The following is a 17,892-nucleotide window of genomic DNA, read 5'->3' as shown; positions in this document are numbered from 1 at the left end:
TTCACCCGTCGTTTTGTGGAGGGTCTTGGGTCAAGAGTCTCGCACCAACAGCGGAAAAAGAAAAAGAAAATCCAGACACGACACGACACGAGATCCCAGCACCAACAACCCGTCCCCAGCCCGCCAATATATGACGACGACCTGCCTCGTACACAGCTCCCACCTGACTTCGATGGCCTTCAGCCTGGCAGGTGCCTCCCTGTCTTCCAGCCAACGTCCAAGGTGCTTTAAATTGTCTATTTCGATCCTGCAGAGATTTCTAGCCAGGCTCGCCTTTGTCCTGACGGCGACACTGCATTCAATCAATCTTGGATCCGGGTGACGCACTCTAAACCTCCAGGACCCATCAAATCATCCTGGTTGTCATTGCTCGCCGAGGCCACCAAAAACCAGGGTTCAGACCGGGTTGTCCGCGTCGGCAGACACCAATTTGCGCCTTGCTGTCTAGCTCAATGCCACATTGCGGCGCAACTGTGAAGATGGATTTTGTGGCCCTCCCGCCCCGGCGCGTCGAATCAACGCGACATCGGGATGAGGGAGACAACAGTATGCCATCCGACGCTCCGAGCAATCCTTCCATGCCCTCCTTACGATGTGGGCAATGCCATCCAACAAGACAAGGAGCCTGGAAGTCGACCCTTGCTCCGTAAGCAGCAGCGTGCCAACTGCCACGCCCTCAATCTCTAGCAAACTCCCAACGGCAGACCAGTGCCGCCATACCGTCAATTGGTCTCGAGCCACCTCATCACACGGCCGTTGTCTTGTCTCTTCGCGATGATCAAGCGGCTACCGTCGCACCCCGTCTGTCTGTGCGCAACGGCTCTTCGACTTTGCCGATGACAAACAACCCAAGCATGCGGTTCCTGGACGGCCAGAAACTTCTATTAGAAATTGCTGCGCTCCAGCGTCACAGTACTTTCCCTTCGTGTTGCATCAGCCTCTCCAACCGACCCAAGACATACCAATATCACCAGGCAAATAAGCATTAAAAGGGAATGCCGATCTACGAGGCAGCCAAATTCGGATGCTCAGAGATTCAATCCAGTCCATCTTGAGAACGGTAGATTGGACTTCTGTTAAAGAGTTCAGGCTTGGAAAGCGGGGCGCCAATACCGCCAATCTGTTTACCAGCTTACAAACAAGCAACCTGGGTTGCGGTACGCCTGAAGGGCTAGCGATACATTGCTGATCCCGGTTTAGTGGACAATTTGTGGGTGCTAACGGTGATCTTGCAGTTCCCGATAGAGCCGCCTTTCGCAATATCCTTCTTGAATGCATTGCTTCACGGGACATGGTAACTAGGAGACGATCACGTAACCCAGGACCAGCTCTTCACAGATAGCCCCAGCGATGCTTGCATAGGTATATTGAGAGGTTGGGAGAGACCTCTCATTGATAACATTTTCGACGTTCCTCCGCCAGGCACTGCACAACTAAGGCCGTGGGAATAAGAAACCACCATCTCACTCGCAAGCGGGAGAGACAGGCTTTTCGATTGTCCCGGCTTACCACTAAGCTGAAATGGAACGAGCGTGGTATCATGTATGCCATTGAGTCCCTACCAAGAGATTCAACTGCTCCGCTCTCTAATCAATTGACAGTCTTGCGGTCCATCACAGGAATGGTGTCACGGGAGAACTCTACCGGGGGAAAGGATCCGACCACGCAGGTCAAAGAATATGATTTATCTGGCAATCTCCTTCCGGCCAGGGGGATTTCACGGTCTTAGAGGACGCCTTGTCTCACTCAAGATGCTATATCGGTGGCTGGCAACATGTATCGACGAGACATGCGCAAAGACCAACATGGAGAATTGCGGGGTTCCGTCTGACACCCGTCTCTTAAGACATATTTCAGCCAGCCTTCGTCTCTTTTTGTGCAACCGCGCCTGTTGAGGTGCTTTGCCGAATCCCAATCTGTTACGAAATCGGTCTGCCTTTTTTGTTTCTCGTTAGGGGAACTGATCGTGCCTCGCTTGGTTCAGTTGGATTGGTTCTGACGACGTCGAATCATACATTTCGATTCGGCAGTGCCACGCATTCGAGGGATAAAAGTGCATGCGGCACTCAGTGGTCCTGGCTCGCTCGAAACAATCCGCCGGTAGCTACATATCTGTTTGTCTGTCTTTAAACTTGCGGAGCCGAGATTCAACATCTCTGGGACCAGAACGCGATGGCTCGTCACGAGAACGGGAAAGGTTGGATCATGGATGGCTCCTGGCAATGACAAACCTCGGCGACGTGGTCGAACCACATGCTCGCATGCTCGGCCGAGATTAACGGTGAGGCAATCATCTGGATACATCAACACAAACAGGGAGGCTTTGCTCCTTGTTCCTGGAGGATATGTGATGCGGCAAGAATTAGACGATGGCACAGACAACAGCAAAGGTCCTGTGGCACGCGCGGCTCCCAACATCAATCCATGACGGAGTGGTCGCAACGTCTGTTCGCTAGTCGTTTCTCCGGGGCATGGCCATAGCAGACCAAGTGCCAGCACCAATTACGGGTGATCAAATGGGAAGACCGTATTGTTTCCTCCCATCCGGCTACCATCGACTGCAAGCAATATGCGAATCGGAGCGGAGGCAAGAATCAAGTGGTTGCAGGTGTATCACAAGTGCTACTAGGCTAACCCGCACTTTCAGTTTGTTGGGGCAGCAGAATGGAAGACAAACAGAGCTTCACAAAAGTCTGCTGGTTTTGCCGATCCCTGGTGACTGGTCGTCGACGCAACCCAGAATGCTATGCGATGTAGACGAGGAATATTGGGTGTGGCCGAGGCATAGTTGGTGAGTTTGAGAAGACGTTCGTCTGTTGATGCCTGTCCTGCTCATGGTATGCGAACGTGGGCCAGATTGTTGCGGCGAAATGACGAGTCGGATCAAGAGGGCTACGGTGGCAGACCAGATAAGGTTACAAGGTGAAATTGGCATCGGCAGATGACGGGCAGTCTAGTCTCTGGGTGACGTTTTTATCTTTGACCTCTCACCAACAAAGGTGACGGGAATATCGATGTCGAGGCCCTACGTTACTCCTGGGTATGTATACGTAGACGAGCAGAGCACGCCTAAGAGGCGAAGTGGTGGGATGGGATGGCCGTTTCACGTACCGCTAGCCTACGGCGATGGGCCGAGGCGGTGCTAGACAAGGGCAGTAGCCTTTCGGTTCTAATTATCGCATTGCTGACATTTGCAGTGCATCTCAACAGACATGTGCAACGGAACCATCAAGAAAATTCAATGTGTTGTCGCACGAGCGCACGCGATGTATGCCCTTTGAGTAGATGAGGTTGAAGTTGTGAGTGCAAGACCTCAGTTCAGGTCCATCCCCTCCCCTCCCTCTCCCCCGGCCCAGTTCCGGCGTCCACTGTGGATCTAAACAGGGTCCTCAGGGCTGGATGCGGATAGGGATGTGATGCGGGCAGAGCGGGAGCGGGGGAATGGGGGAGGGGACCAGCGGATAGGTTGCATCACTGCATCATCATCCCTGTCGTCAGCATCCATCAGCGTGAGCGACCTTCTTCTCAAGCCAGAAGCAGAGATGTATCTTCTCTAGCTAGAAATAGCTCTGTAATAAGTAGTAACTACCTCAGATAACTTGACTACTTTCTTGTTGCTTCCAGGCTCGGTGTATGTATTCGCAAAAGGCACCACCAATCTTACTTGGCCAAGCCCCGGTACTACTACTTACTACCTTGGATTGATGACATCAAGAGACAGGTCGGCCAGCTGGAAGAGCAAGTACCTTACCTGCCATTCCTCTGTCAGACGTGGAGTTACATCCATCAGCTTAGGTACTTCCCACCTTAGCTATCTTGAAGTAGCTAAATACTTAGTAGCCTGCCGTGCATCCGTCCGGATCTTGAGGGTACCTTACCTTACCTTGCCTTCCTTACCTCATCTTCCCTTCCCACAAGACAAGTTGCCAGTCTAATTCAGCCCAGTCCATCTCGCAACACCTCCATCTTCCATTCATCTCCCCGACGTCTCCTCTTCCTCTCTCTCTCTCTCTCTCTCTCTCCTCAAACCTCCTCGTTCGCCTCCCACTTCTATACCCATCGTCCCCGATCCCCGTCCCTCCATTCCACCTTGCGACACCCGCGACGCCGAGCAGAGACACGGTACCTCGGCCACTCGTTCCAACTTCCGACTCTGAAAAGTCGCCGGACGTTTCCTCCCCGCCCAATCACCTCGCGGTACCTTGCCTAGCTGAGGCGAGGCAGGGACGATCTAAGTCGCCACCAAAAGCCCAGAGACTAAAACCACCTCACGTCCATTCCCATTCCCGCCAGCGACATACCAACCAACGCCAGCCCGAATCCTCAGCTCGTGTGGCGCTTCACTTCTCGCCCTTTTCGCCCTTGGTACAAACTACCTGCTCCATATACACACCACTGATCCGACTGTCTCTGTCGCACGTACACACCGCACACATTCGCTCACTCGCACATGCTGCAGTGTCTACACGCCTACTGCCTACTGCGAGACACGCAGCTCCTCATTTGTGCCTAGCGTCCATTCTTCCCTCTCTCCGCCCCTCTTCCTCCTTTCCTCCTTTTCCTTTCCCTCTCCTTTCCTTGGGCTCAAAAGCGCGTCTTGGAAGAGGAATTTCTCCGGGCTTTTTTCCCAAGGACGTGGCGTGTGTCGGATGAGGAGCCTTCAAAAACCCCTTGACTGCCTGTCCCAAGCTCGGACTTGCACGTCTCGCATCAAACTTCCAGTAACCAACAACTTGAGGAATAATAGGAAAGGCCACCAGGAGAAACGATCGGAACCGAAATCTACGGTATTACGTCTAACGATTCGAGCTGATTCCCCCCGCATCGCCCATCATGTCGGACGAGAACGGTTCGCGAAGTCCGACTTCGCCCCTTACGACGACAAGCAATACCAGTAGGAAGCAGACCATATCATCACCAGGAACGACAGCTTCACCAGCGCCCTCGGGACACTCCTTTAAACGCGCCGTGACCGTAGACGAGACAGCTCAGATGCGGCGGCGGCCACCTTTCAGCCACATTCCAACAGAAAACTCATTCGCCGAGAGAGACCTTGGAAGGAGGAGAAGTTCGACCTTGTCAGATTACAGCTTTGGTGATGCGAGAGACTTTCTGAATCCCAGACCTGGTGATGGTGCATCATCAACTTCGGCGGACGAAATGTCCAACTGGGCCTCGATTCCTTTGGCATTTGCACTTTTACCGGCGGTCGGTGGTCTGCTCTTCAAGAATGGCAGCGCCGTTGTGACGGACGTCATGTTGCTTGGCTTGTCGGCCGTGTTCCTGCACTGGTCCGTGACACATCCATGGTAAGTCCGACGCTCTATTGTCCGGCATATCGTGAGCGGCTCGTTTTTGGAGGAGAATAGAACCATCCAAGCGCTGACACCAGTCACCAGGAATTGGTATCACTCGGCGCAAGCAGTGCGAGTAAGAGCGGAGATCAGCACGAGCGCTGTGATTGACGATGAGAGCGAGACGGAGCAGGCGGTCGGAAGCCCTTCACCGGCAGCATCCACGGCTAACGGCCATACGACTAACGGAAGCGTCGACGAAGTGTATGAAGTACCCACCACGCCTACATCTTTTGTCCAGGAACGAGTACATAAGGCGACGACGCCAAGAACCAAAAAGGAAGACGCATTGGCTGAGCTATGGATACACGAGATCTTGGCCTTGGTATCATGCTTCATGTTCCCTATGCTGGGCGCGTATTTGCTACATGCCATCCGCGCACAGCTCAGCCGGCCCTCGGAGGGACTGGTCTCTAACTACAACTTGACGATTTTCCTCTTGGCTGCGGAGGTACGACCGATTTCGCACCTCATGAAGCTCGTGCAGCGCAGGACCATTCAGCTGCAGCGGGATGTCCATGTAAACCCGTACAAGGACGACGGTGCCACGTCAGATCAGATGCGCGTGCTCATGGCACGGTTGGAAATGCTGGAGTCACGGCCTGAGCCGACGCCGATGAAGCACAACGGGAACTCGGACAGTTCGAAAATCAAGTTAGAGGCCGCCATTGCCCGCGATGTTCGCAACGCCATCCAACCCGATCTGGATGCGCTGAATCGGGCTGTGCGGCGATACGAGAAGAAGGCGACGGTACTTGCCTTCCAGACCGAATCACGGTTCGCGGCAGTCGATACCCGCTTGAACGATGCCATTGCGTTGGCGGCGGCGGCGGCAAAGAACAGTGTAGCCAGGCCGGGCTTCATGCAGTGGCTCGTTGAGTCCGTGTGGGCCATCATTACGATGCCCTTCTTTGCTGTGGTCGCTCTGCTGGTGCTCCCCTTCAAGACGGTTAGAGGGTTGCTTAAGCGGAAGAAGAAGTCCCTCCCTGAGAGGACGTCCAAGTCCGGTCGAAATGGCAAGGCTATGGGCCATGGGAGGATGGCGGCAGACAGACAGCCGAGCCGCGTCTCAAAGAGATAAGAAAGGTATAAGGGTGCCGGGTCAAGGCAAAGCGCGAGAGGGGTTAGAGATCCCTAGGTAATTCTCTTCACAACCAGAAAAAGGCTCGAGGTTTAGGCATGGATACTACCACCCATGGGATAAGAGGAATGGGGGCTTTGGAACCGGCGTTGTAATGGGGTTTTCGGAATCAGTCCAGAGTACCCTGGTTTCGATGTACTTGGAGAAACATCACCTACACTGTACTGTTAAGTGTCGAATTATTTTTCTCGTCAAACCTTTCTGCGTGAGAGGATGTCTGCCACTTGGATTATTCGACAAACGCCTATGTGATTAACCGATATTCAGTGGCATCATATTGTCGGGGAAGTGAAGCCTTGTAATTTCATGAACATATGAATAAGGGGGTTCTGGTTCTGGTCACCTACTCCGCGTCCAATCTGAACCGTGCCGATGTCGAGAACGAGCGAAAGAGAATTAAGAAGTATTGGGCCATGTCGTTTTGTAATGGTGATGACTTCAAGATTCGGCATATTCACCCATTTGGATTCACTTTGCAAAGCGGTGTCTACCGTAAGCAAAACCCTTGCCCCTGTATCGAGGGAGGGTCAATCATCTAGTTAACAGAGTCACTGAAACCCGAAAATATCAACTTTCAATAAGAAAATCAAGTTGAAAATTGCTGGGGATTCTCATAAAGTTTCTGTTTTTGTGCATCAAGTCACGTATACAATGATATGATATATCCCATGATAGCAATGTTGCGTTCCGGGGAGGGATTTTTACAGAATTCTTTTCTTCGGCGTATAGCTCGTTGCCGTCCACTAGACTTTCGAACTCGACTTTATGTGATCCTCCTTATGCAACTCCTCCAATCTAGAATCTAATTTCGAGATGATGGAATCTGTACCAAGGCGGTGATATGAAATTTCGTCCTGAAGGAGCCCATGATTATGTAGTGGCATTGTCTCCATAGCACAAGTGATTATTCTTCATCTCGAGGAGATTTCTCTTTACGAAGCTTGGTCTCTATCGATTACTAGAGAATATGCGTCAGTGGTTTTTTCTTTTCTTTTTCAGCTACGGAGTTTGATAGCCTGCCTGAAGAGGGAAGGACAGACGCAAATAAGCCCTAGGAAAAAGAGCCCTTCCGCTTGCAGAGTCGTTCTTACACGTTCGTTCCCGTGTTCACAGTTGATCTTTCTTACAGATCACTGACGAGCTATACTGTATCGTGAAGTTGACAATCGAAGAAAAGCCCAGAGAAAATATTCCCATGGACGGGGCTATGTGACTCCATCAACGAGTGATCATGACCCGTCAATGTCGATGTCGAAGAGACGAAGCGGCAACTACATACTCTCGCCACCAATCGTCTCCGAGGCTCCGGCGACACGTATCGCCTTCATCAGATACCTCGTCAATAGACTCTCGAATTCACAACCGGAAGAGGTTGGGGCTGGGCAGAGACCCGATATATGCAAACAGTACAAAACACATCCGTGCCCATCCACGTGCGGTCACGTCAGCACATCCTAGAAGGTTTCATGGAAGTTCTCTGCCTGGCCCTACGGCGGCGGTCCAAGAGTATCTTGGGGGCTTCCTCTCATAAGAGAAAAAAGCTGGGGAAGTCCAGAAGGCCCGACTTTGACTGCAGGCGCTTGGTTCGCGGGGGGAGCGTTGACAATGTCATTGTGGTGGCCACGCGGAGACTTGCTCGATGCGCTTGAACGGAGGATGCGGGAAACGGATGTCGCGAAACGAAACCACGGAAATAGTAAGTGTAGGGACCATGCGTGAGGTTTACACCATGAGCAGACGAGGTCCGTCCAAAGGGCCAAAGGAAGTCTATCGTCTTTACCGGGCAGCTCCAGAGCGATATAGATCCTCATGGAGCCCCGCGTCAAAACGGCGCGTACCGAGGTGTCCGTCTGGGCGAGACGAAGAGTGTCGCTTACACAATGTCCTTTCTCAAGAGGTTGAATCAGTTGCCCAGGTTCAACCCAGACTCGATGGCCAGGACAAAACACGCCAATAAACTGCTCTTAGTAGAACATGGTTGGTGTTGGTTGAGTCCTTGTCAGTGCCGGGCTTGGAAAAGGGATAGAGCCTTGAATCAGGGGAGGCCTGTTCACGGGTCACGGCATGAATATGCCCCTCCACACAACGTCGGACGAACCGTTCAGGGGAACCAGTTCAACCGGCCGGGCCATTCCATCAGCCGCTCCAGGAATCCGTTCGTTATTCAATGAGGTTGTCCGACGATGGCCGCAAATTTGCTATGCCAAGGGACGAACAAGAAGCCGGCTAGACAGTGGCTCACGGGAGTCCGCAGACACGGCGTCCGAATGTGGGACGAATACGCCCATGATTTGTGTCGGACAGCAGCGGGAAGGAAGTGTCCGGCGTTGGCGGTATGAATATGGCGTTGCGGCGCCGAGATTATGGTGTTTCTTTTTCTGAGTTACACGAGCAGCTGCCGACTTGGATGGTCAGCCCAATATCTAAGATGGTACTCGGGATTTCGAGGCGAAAGACAAAATGATTAAGAAAGCAAACTCAGGATCGCCAGTATGGGGGAGGCTCATGCAGTGAGGCTTCGCTCGTATCAAAGCGAGCAGGGATGCCAGGACCCCTTTATGCGATGAGGCGCAGAACGTGGGGCAAGTTAAAGTATACCATCGGCACTGCGGCAGTCGGGCAATTGAACAAGGGCTTCCAACAACAGCTACCCAAGAAGGTGAGGAGAACAACGCTTCGTAAGCTTCCGCTGTTGCGTGACCTGCGCTCGCTGCCATCAAGCACATGGCAAGAGTCGATGCTAAAAGAAATTTCTTCTCCCTTGGCTTGTTGGATCGGGCGAAGGAATGTGTGGACCCTTCAATTTCACAGGCGCTTGGCCGAGAGCGCCTCTTGAGGAATAGCGGCACCGGCAGCGCGGTTTCGGCCCAGATCAATCATTGAGTAGTGTGAATGACGGACGTGCTTTGCTTCCATCGAGACATCGAGACCGTGATGAGAAGGAAAATAGAACTCTGGTTTGGTGCCAGTCAAAGTAGTCGGGAAGCCATTGTTTCTAGAGGCAAGCCTCGAAACAATGCCGGATTGTCAAGTCAGTCGCAGGCATGAACTGACGAGATGAAAGCAGAACAGTCGACGTCACAATGTTTGTGGTTGTGACCGTGGCCATGTCGACGCGCTTGTCAGCCGTTCCTTGTTTATCAGAGTCAGAGTCAGAATCAGACAACTGAGTCAAAGTGTCTTTCTTCCTCCAAGGCTCAAGGCTCAAGCAGACTCAGGGGCCCATCTGTCAGCCCGTCATTGTCCACCAGGCCGGCTTGTTACAATGGATCTACATGTCCCAAATCCAGGCCCAATGCCGTGGAGAGTATCACTGGGCTGTCCATGTGGGGGATGAAAGTGTCGGTCAAAGCTTAAGTGGGTTCTGAGTGGGCTCGTCGGTCGGCAAGAAAGTTCAATATGTATGGGCGGCGTCCGTTGTGGTTGAAGGGAGAACTGAGCAAGTGCTCCGGCATCATTGGAGGCACCCGCGCTTTGTGCGTGTGTGTTGATGGCGTAAGTTATTGTAGGGTAAATTAGCACTGGTTGAGGAAAGGCACGGAAATCCAGAACCATAGTATGCAGGCCTAGACTACACGCCCGCTGTCCGATCGCGCCGGGTTGTCATGGTTCGGGTTCGAAGTCGATGAGAATGCCACTCGTAATCTCGATCGGCTGGATAGATGTGTACATACGGAGAGCAGAGGCAGAAAAGATCTGAGAAAAAAAAAACCAGCTGAAAGACGATCAATGGAGACAAAATACTGGGCCAACTGTGAGGTCTATTGCCGAGCAAGCGCGTCTTCGGAAGTTATTGACGCATAGTCTGCCATCGCAAGCATGGGTCTTCCGTGGTCTAGTCGTGCTAGTCTAGCAAGATGCTAGGAGGAATCGAGGTGGGGGGTTGATGGCTCGATGATATCAAGGATGAGCGATGTTATGGATGTGGTGGTGAAGTGAGATGAAGGTTCCCTTTCATTGTTGGGAAGATTGCAAGATTCAGTGTCGACCTGATTCTGCTGGTCGCTACCTTACCTAAGATATACCTACCTTGATACGTAGCAGTACGTAGGTACGTATATAACGTACGATATTTGCAAAGTGCAAGTGCTCGTCGATGTCTTTTCTCTCTCTTGCCTTTCTTGCCTTTCTTCATCCTCGTCTTCCAGGTTCCTTCCCTTCCTCCCTTGAATGCACCGTTAAGCTAAGGCAGGAACCGACCTAAGACGGGATGGGCTAGTGGATCTGGAGAAGGCTTAGCGTAGGTGGCACCTGCTTTTTTCGGCCCTGGTCATCAAAAAAGCTCCCGGCCGGGGTACGTACTTGGAACGTTGGACCTTGGGAGATCGTCCTCGTCCCGCTGCGTCGGTGCAACTCTTTCATTTCGCATCCATCACGACTTTTTCTCCCCAAGCAAGCCAAGGTCTTCAAGGTCTCCACGTCTCGTTTGACCGGAGACGTGCAGGTGCATGTTGCAGCTGCAGCAAAGCTATGGACTGCAATGGTTGGCTGCAGCTCACACCATTCTTTCCTATTACCACCTCACGCAGACGAACACTGACCTAATACAGGAAGACAAGCCAATGTTCGTGCTGCGCGGCACCGCGGCACCGCGGCTACCGGCCTTGTCTTGCCTTGGGTGCGCCACCGATCTTGCGGCGGACCTGACTTAGGTTGCAATAATCTCCTTTCCCCCCTCTACGGTGTACTTATCCGTGCTGGGAGACTTGAAGTTCAGCTGATGAACGACCTCGGCCGAACCACCGCCGCAACGTTGCTGGGAAAAAGCAATTCATCGCATTACCTACAGCAATACGGCCGACATACAAGTCCGCATCTGGACACGAACTCATGCGGGTGGCAGAAGACTATTGGAAATCTCCAACTCGACACTCCCATTCCGGCAGTGCAGACGACGTGGCTACAGGAAAGGCAGCAAAGGTTACCTACCGCCGTGATTTCCACATCATCATGATGCGTACGAACCATTACACTGCCACTTATGGATGGATCCTGTATGGCTGGCCCATGGGTCTGACAGAATTCGGCTGCGAATGGGGATCCGGTATCCAAGATGCAAAACCATGCCCTGTCCATGCCAGCTCACTCTGCGCTGCGATGTGCTGTGTACGGAGTACTGCACGTAGCGCTCGGCCAGTGCAAATCGTTCGCGCGCCCGTCTCGCGTCTCGGGCATTTCTATGAGGGCAGACTGGACGGGACGGGACAATTTGGCACCAAAGAGGTCGTGGAGGCGTCGAAGAGCAGGAAGACTAGAGCTGCTCAAGGGCAGGAGTTTTGGTGAGCGTCGATTTCCCACGGTCATCCCATCCCATCCCATCCCATCCCATCCCATCCAATTCACCATCTCATCCCTCCCGTCCATCCATCCATCCAATCCGTCCGCATTCCTTACTCACCTCACGGCCAACTCAAGCCCCACGGACCCCTCCACCCTATCCTCAGAGGCTGCCCCCCTCCATCTCGTCGGGCTGTTGTTCCTTGCTGTTCCTGATTGTCTTATTCCCATCCGAGTCAAACGCTAAAGCGCGGTATGCCGGGGTCATCCCCTGTCCCTGTAATCTGGGATGGACGCGCCTCAACTTCCGACGACTGCTTACCTACTGCCAACTTCCAGGTACCAACAGCTTCCTCGTCACAAATTTCCTCAATTCGAATCGTCTTTGGTTACATTTGCGTTTGCTGCATTCTGCTGCCCTTCATATCGCCCTTGGAACCCGTGACATATTCACATAGACCCAGCAAGCAGACCGCGGTTTTTGTTGTCTGCCGCAAAATCTGGCCAGGCCGCGGCGTCGTAAGAAAACTAGTTGTCCACGTCCCGTCTCGACGCCATGGACCCTCGATTTGGCCTTCTTGGCCGTTTTCTGGCCGAGAGCCGCAGGTCACTCGCTTGTAGTCGATGCTGCCAAGAGGGACCTCGCCCTCTTGGTTGGCCACCCTCACTTTGCCTGCCTGCATTTCTTTTCTCAGAACGTCCGTGGGATTCATCTCCCGTACCCGCGCGCCGTCCTGTTTGCACTTCCTCTTTCGATCCTATGCCGCTACGGTTCTTGTCATCCCAGCTAGGCTGGAAGCTCCTCGCCGCGAAATGGTTGTAGAGCATGCAAGGCAGCTTCAATCTTGGTCTGATCTCACTGTTACCTATTAGATGGTGGCTAGAAAGGAAGCCCTTCACAGTCTTTGACCATCTCGAAGGGTTCCATGCGTTGCCTCAGTCCCCGGGTCTATTCCGTCATGTGAGAAGGATTGCACTCTTCGCTGTGACGAGTCCATCGTAGCTGATGCCATCCGCGTGTCTTCGTGCACCAATGATGCCCTGCTCGGTGTTACCAGCCGGGTCCGCACCTCTCCCATGGATCTTCCCCCTCCGGCATTAACACTCTCCTCCTTGTTCTGTATAGTTTGATCACCTCCAGGCCTCGACTCCACCCCATGACATCTGGGCTGTTCCCTGCCCCTGTCTGTACCCTTTTTTTTCTTCTTTCCTTTCCCCCCCCTCGCCTTCCCTGCTGTCAGCCCTGGAGCTGTCTTGCCTTAATCCCCCACTGGTCTCTGGGGTTCGAGTCGATGCTGGCTGACCATTGTTCGTTCATCTAATAATACCGTCTCTCTCCCAGCTCTTCCCTTCAGCTCGCCCGTGTCTTCCACCGACTCTTTTCTCCTTGCCGGCATCCCCTCTTCTCTTCACGTCCCGAGTGCTCCAGGTGGATATCAACTATCGATGCTCGGAAACTGTTTCAATAACACCAAACAGTAATACTGAAAAAACTAATTTTGATTCGACACTTGGTGGCCAATTCGTCATCATGGCGAGGTGGAATCGTCTAATCACTTGGGGCCTTCTCATAATCTTCCTTCAAGTGGCTGTTGCTCAAGCCTTCGTGCCCGCGAGACGTCAAGAGAGCGGTACTACAACAACAGCCGTTGCCTCTTCTACTTTATCACGAAGCGCACATGATGCTGAAACTACCACACCACCGGCCTCTTCAATGAGGACAACGGCAGCCGCTACTACCGAGTCGCCTTCTGTTTCTGCCACGCTCTCTAGTCCTCCCATCATTCCAACGAGCGGCAGCACCTCAGGCAATTCAAGCCTTGACAATTGTAAGTGGACTTGCGGTAACACATCTAATACTCAGGTCAACTCTTAGAAAAGGCTGACAATTATTACAGCTACCATAACGAAAGGAGAGCTACCTATTGAGCCAAAGGTCACACCAGGTTGGGCCGTAGCTGGCGTCATCTTGCTCTGCACTGGGGTCATTTACAACTTGATTGGCATCAAGAACACAATCTTGCACAATGCCTTCTCCGTTGCGTACGTCGTCAGCTTGGGTATCACAGTCTTGGTCGTTTACGTCATGGTCATCCCAGTGTCCAATGGACCCCAAGGAGCGTACGTCGTCGCAGCAGTCCTACCGGCCGCTGCAGTTGGCGTCCTCGCTTCCTGGTTCTTCCAAGAAATTACGGAATGCCTCGGATGTGCTCTCGGCGGGTTCTGCCTGTCAATGTGGCTGCTTTGCCTTCATGAGGGCGGCCTGCTCACGGGGATTGGCAAAGTCATTTTCATCATCGCCTTCTCCCTAGTGGGCTTCGCATCGTACTTCACCCGATGGACCCGGGATTGGGCGCTCATGTCTACAATTGCCTTCAGTGGTGCCACGGCAACTGTCCTCGGAATCGACTGCTTTAGCCGGGCTGGCCTGAAGGAGTTCTGGGCGTACATCTGGGATCTGAACGACAAGCTATTTCCCCAAGACACCAACACATACCCGCTGACCAAGGGCATTCGCGTTGAGGTCGCAGCGATAGTTGTAATTTTCATCATCGGCATCATTTCTCAAAAGAGGTTGTGGAACGTCATCAAGGATCGACGCACGAAGCGGGAAGAAGAGTTGGCCGAGGCTCAGCGTGCCCGTGATGACGAAGAGGCCAACATTGGAAGGGAGCTTGAGGCTCGCACCGCTTTGGAGCGACGAGCGTGGGAAAGAGTACACGGAGATTACGTACCGGACAGCGATGACCACGACTCCGGCTTTGCTCGTGACAGCGAGAACGAGAAGGCCATTCGATATAGTCAGAGCACCGCTACCCCTCGATCACGCGCCCCTCCCGTGGCAGAAATGCAAGGATCAGATGTTCCTCCCACTGTTCCCCCAAAGCCAGCATATCCAGGTTTGATGGTCTCCGAAAAGGAGAAGGATGTCGTCGTAACAGTACGCGTCGCTCCGGATGAGACTCACACAGGAGCCGTTGCTGCGGACAAGGCCATTGGCCAGACGGAAGAAGTCCCCAAAGACACTAATGCTGTCCAGAGCGTACAAGAGGTGGCACCAGTTCCTGAAGTGGTGCCTCTGCCATTCAGATTCCCAGATGAGGAGGCTCTGGCCAGAGACAAGGAGGAACGATCCACGATTGCAACCTTTGCCGATGATGACGAGGAGCTCCAGGCAGGCGTCGGGAGCAAGCGGAGCTCCTTTCCGAAGCGTCTCTCCCAAAGCTCGGTACAGCTGATGCGGAGAGTCTCTCAGCGGACATCGATGTCGCATCGTAAAGAAGACGACGATGAGGAGCTGGCGGTCCTTCAACGACCACGGGATGACGACGCGGTTTCCCTTGCAGCCACCATTGATACTCGGAGCGACAGCGGCGCCGGAACTGTGAACGGTGAGCATCGGCGCAGCATCGAGATCAACGCACGATTTGCTGGAGAGCAACAGTCAAGCATCAAACCGGAGACCATCACATCAACATCTGCATCTCGACGAAGCGTTACCGACGGGGACTCTGTTAGACCGGTGTCAGCCATGACAGCTGTCACTGACATGCCAATCCAGTCTCTGGCCAAGGATGTCACTCCTGCTGCTGTTGAAGAGAGGGCACCGGAGAAGACCACCGTAGTTGGTGATGTCGCCCAAGAAGACAGCTCACTCAAGCAGTCGGAGTCGGTCGGGGGTCAACAGCCTCCCGTTCCTTCTCAGCAAGCCAAGTCAACGGCCTCGCTCCATTCCACGCCCCTGAATCTCACCCACGAGCGTCTGCCGCCCAGCTTCTCCAACGTTGCGCTACACTATCGCACAAACGAATGGGCCAAGCACCTAAGCCACGCCGACGCACCAGAGCCTGAGACTTTGAAGATTGGAGACGATAGACCGCAGACCCGGGAGGCACCAGCTCCTGTGCACGTCGAGGAGCTTCAGCAGACCGCCTTATCCGCCACGCCCGCGCCTGCACCAGCTCCTTCGAGGTCGCCCGCTCCCGTCGCGACACCTCCACCGGCCTTGACCCGACCCAAGTCAACTCAGTCGCCGGACCGCGGCCACTCAAGGAACAACTCCTACCAGTCACATCGCCGTGCATCAAGCAAGACGCAGTTCGAGCCTATCGCCGAAGAAGAACAGCAGGCGCTCTCTCGAGCTGCAAGCACCAAGAGCGGCGCCTCTGGCATCGCTCCCTCAGCAACAAGCCCAGCTGTCTTTGTTCCCCCGCCGCCACCGCCTGGCATCATGTCTTACGACAACCCTCAGAGCTTGATCGCACAAAGAAGCGTCGCCCTGCGTAATAAGACATACGGAATCTTGACTGGCGCCAACAACAACATGCCCGAGATCCCCGCCGCGCCCTACAGAACACACAGCGAATCCGGCTCCATGTACAACTACCCCATCCACCCATCGCAGATGCCGCCGGCCTCTCTTGACGACCTCCCATTGAGCCAGCGCAAGGAAATCATCCGCCGCCAGAGCAGCTTCGGCACGATGCGATCCTCCCTCGAAGGCTCCAGATCAGCCAGCGGCTCCTACGTACCCAGCATGTCCGCCGAGAACGTCGCCTTCGACTCCCACCAGCCCATGCGCTACTCCAACGTCCCCTCGCAAGACGCCCGCGACGCCAGGCTCGCCAGCTTCCGGGACTCTGTCCGCGCCGATCTGCGCGCCGGCACTGCGTCCCCCGCGCCCGCCGCCAACGGCCGCGACATGACGCTGAGCATGTACCGCTCGCCGAGCGCGTCGAATTTGGCGGCCAGCCAGGCTGCCGCGCGCGAGGCCGATGTGCAGAGAAATATTGATCTGCAGCGGAGCTTCATGATGAGCCAGAAGGAGGCGGAGGCGAAGCGCAAGGAGAAGGCGAGGATCGATAAGGAGAGGTCGGATCAGGCTTTCACGAGGAGCATGCAGAGTGGGGAGATGTTTGAGTTGCATCGTGAGGCGATGCGTAGGATGCAGAACCAAGCTAGGAATGCTTGAGGTGATTGCATGACTTTTGACACTTTGTCATTCTTTCTTTACTTTCTCTTACACAATATTGGTAGATACCCTGGTTTGGAAAATATGGTTACATTACAGAAGTTAGGGGGGGGGGGGGGGGGGGGTAAAACATTGGGATGGGAAAACAGCACGTCGGAAAACGAATCAAGGATAAAGCATGATACAGAAGATGGGAAATTACTTCTCTAGATGACGGGATATGAGGCTAAGAGATGGGAGATGGTGTATGACGGATGAGAAAGAGACTGAGGCGGGTAAACATTACCGCTGTTATTAGTCGTAAACGTAATGAATAAACCAATCCATTGAAAGATCTATTCACACCTTGTGGTCTCCAGGATCCGGATCTATTTTGCCCCGTCGTATTACAAATATCGAGTCTGGGTTCTAATGACTTTGGGGAATCCGGGGAACCGGGGAAAGGAAAAGGATGCTCTTCGAGTACCATTGGATGGGCGTACCCAAAGCCGCGGAGCCGAGATGAAAGAAAAGCCCGGCCGAGAGTAATGAGTTCCCACGTGCCTCCGTATTTCAGTACTTCGGCCAAATCGGCACGGCACCGATGCGGAGAGCCCCGAAGTCTCTTGAGCCTCGAGTGTCTCGCTGTTCTAGACCTTTTCACAGAATCATTTCAATACCTGTTAAAAAGCTTCAATCCAATCGGTCCGTTCATTGCGCCTCATTCAGAAACAGAGTAATTAAACACATAGGCGAAAACTTCTAGTGCAGTACTGGCCTGACCTTCTTACCTTCGGACGATACCGATGTCGGGATTCTCGCCGCGCCGCCGCCCGGGTATAACCCGGCCCCGCACTCGCGACGCGAAAACCAACGACTCAAACGACTGACCTGGGCGTTGGCGTCATCCATTATCTTTTTCGCAATCACCTAATCGTATCTGCGGAGGAAGACTTGTCCGGGGTTGTGTGTGTGTGAGACGGCCAAACGTTTGGCATGCCGTAAAAACACCTGGTCCAGGGACTGATAATCAGCTGCATGTCGAGACGTGAAGTCGTTTTAACCTTAATCCAATACAGCTTTACCCTCTCGATCTAAAGTCTTTGGCATACTCACCGCAAGCCCAACGACCTTCTTTATCTCGATAAGTCAATCGGTTAAAGATACGG

The 17,892-nt window shown here is 53.5% G+C and overlaps 2 protein-coding genes across 2 annotated transcripts; both read left to right on the top strand.

Moving 5' to 3' along the window:
- Nucleotides 1-4,833: 4,833 nt before the first annotated feature.
- Nucleotides 4,834-6,435, top strand: BDP81DRAFT_458502 (uncharacterized protein; the record flags this gene model as incomplete). Its single annotated transcript, XM_060593420.1, has 2 exons — nucleotides 4,834-5,309; nucleotides 5,400-6,435. 2 exons carry the CDS (start codon nucleotides 4,834-4,836, stop codon nucleotides 6,433-6,435), a joined length of 1,512 nt encoding a protein of 503 aa, XP_060448960.1.
- Nucleotides 6,436-13,303: 6,868 nt separating this feature from the next.
- BDP81DRAFT_509308 (uncharacterized protein) lies at nucleotides 13,304-16,843 on the top strand (the record flags this gene model as incomplete). The annotated part of the gene is made up of 6 exons (XM_060595718.1): nucleotides 13,304-13,601; nucleotides 13,671-14,167; nucleotides 14,207-14,311; nucleotides 14,345-14,704; nucleotides 14,735-15,216; nucleotides 15,268-16,843. 6 exons carry the CDS (start codon nucleotides 13,304-13,306, stop codon nucleotides 16,742-16,744), a joined length of 3,219 nt encoding a protein of 1,072 aa, XP_060448959.1. The 3' UTR covers nucleotides 16,745-16,843.
- Between the last annotated feature and the right edge of the window lie 1,049 nt (nucleotides 16,844-17,892).

The sequence above is a fragment of the Colletotrichum phormii genome (assembly GCF_030913505.1).
Source record: "Colletotrichum phormii strain CBS 102054 chromosome Unknown BDP81scaffold_4, whole genome shotgun sequence".
In the NCBI taxonomy this organism is placed as follows: domain Eukaryota; kingdom Fungi; phylum Ascomycota; class Sordariomycetes; order Glomerellales; family Glomerellaceae; genus Colletotrichum; species Colletotrichum phormii.
This window is presented reverse-complemented; position numbering and strand designations above follow the sequence as displayed.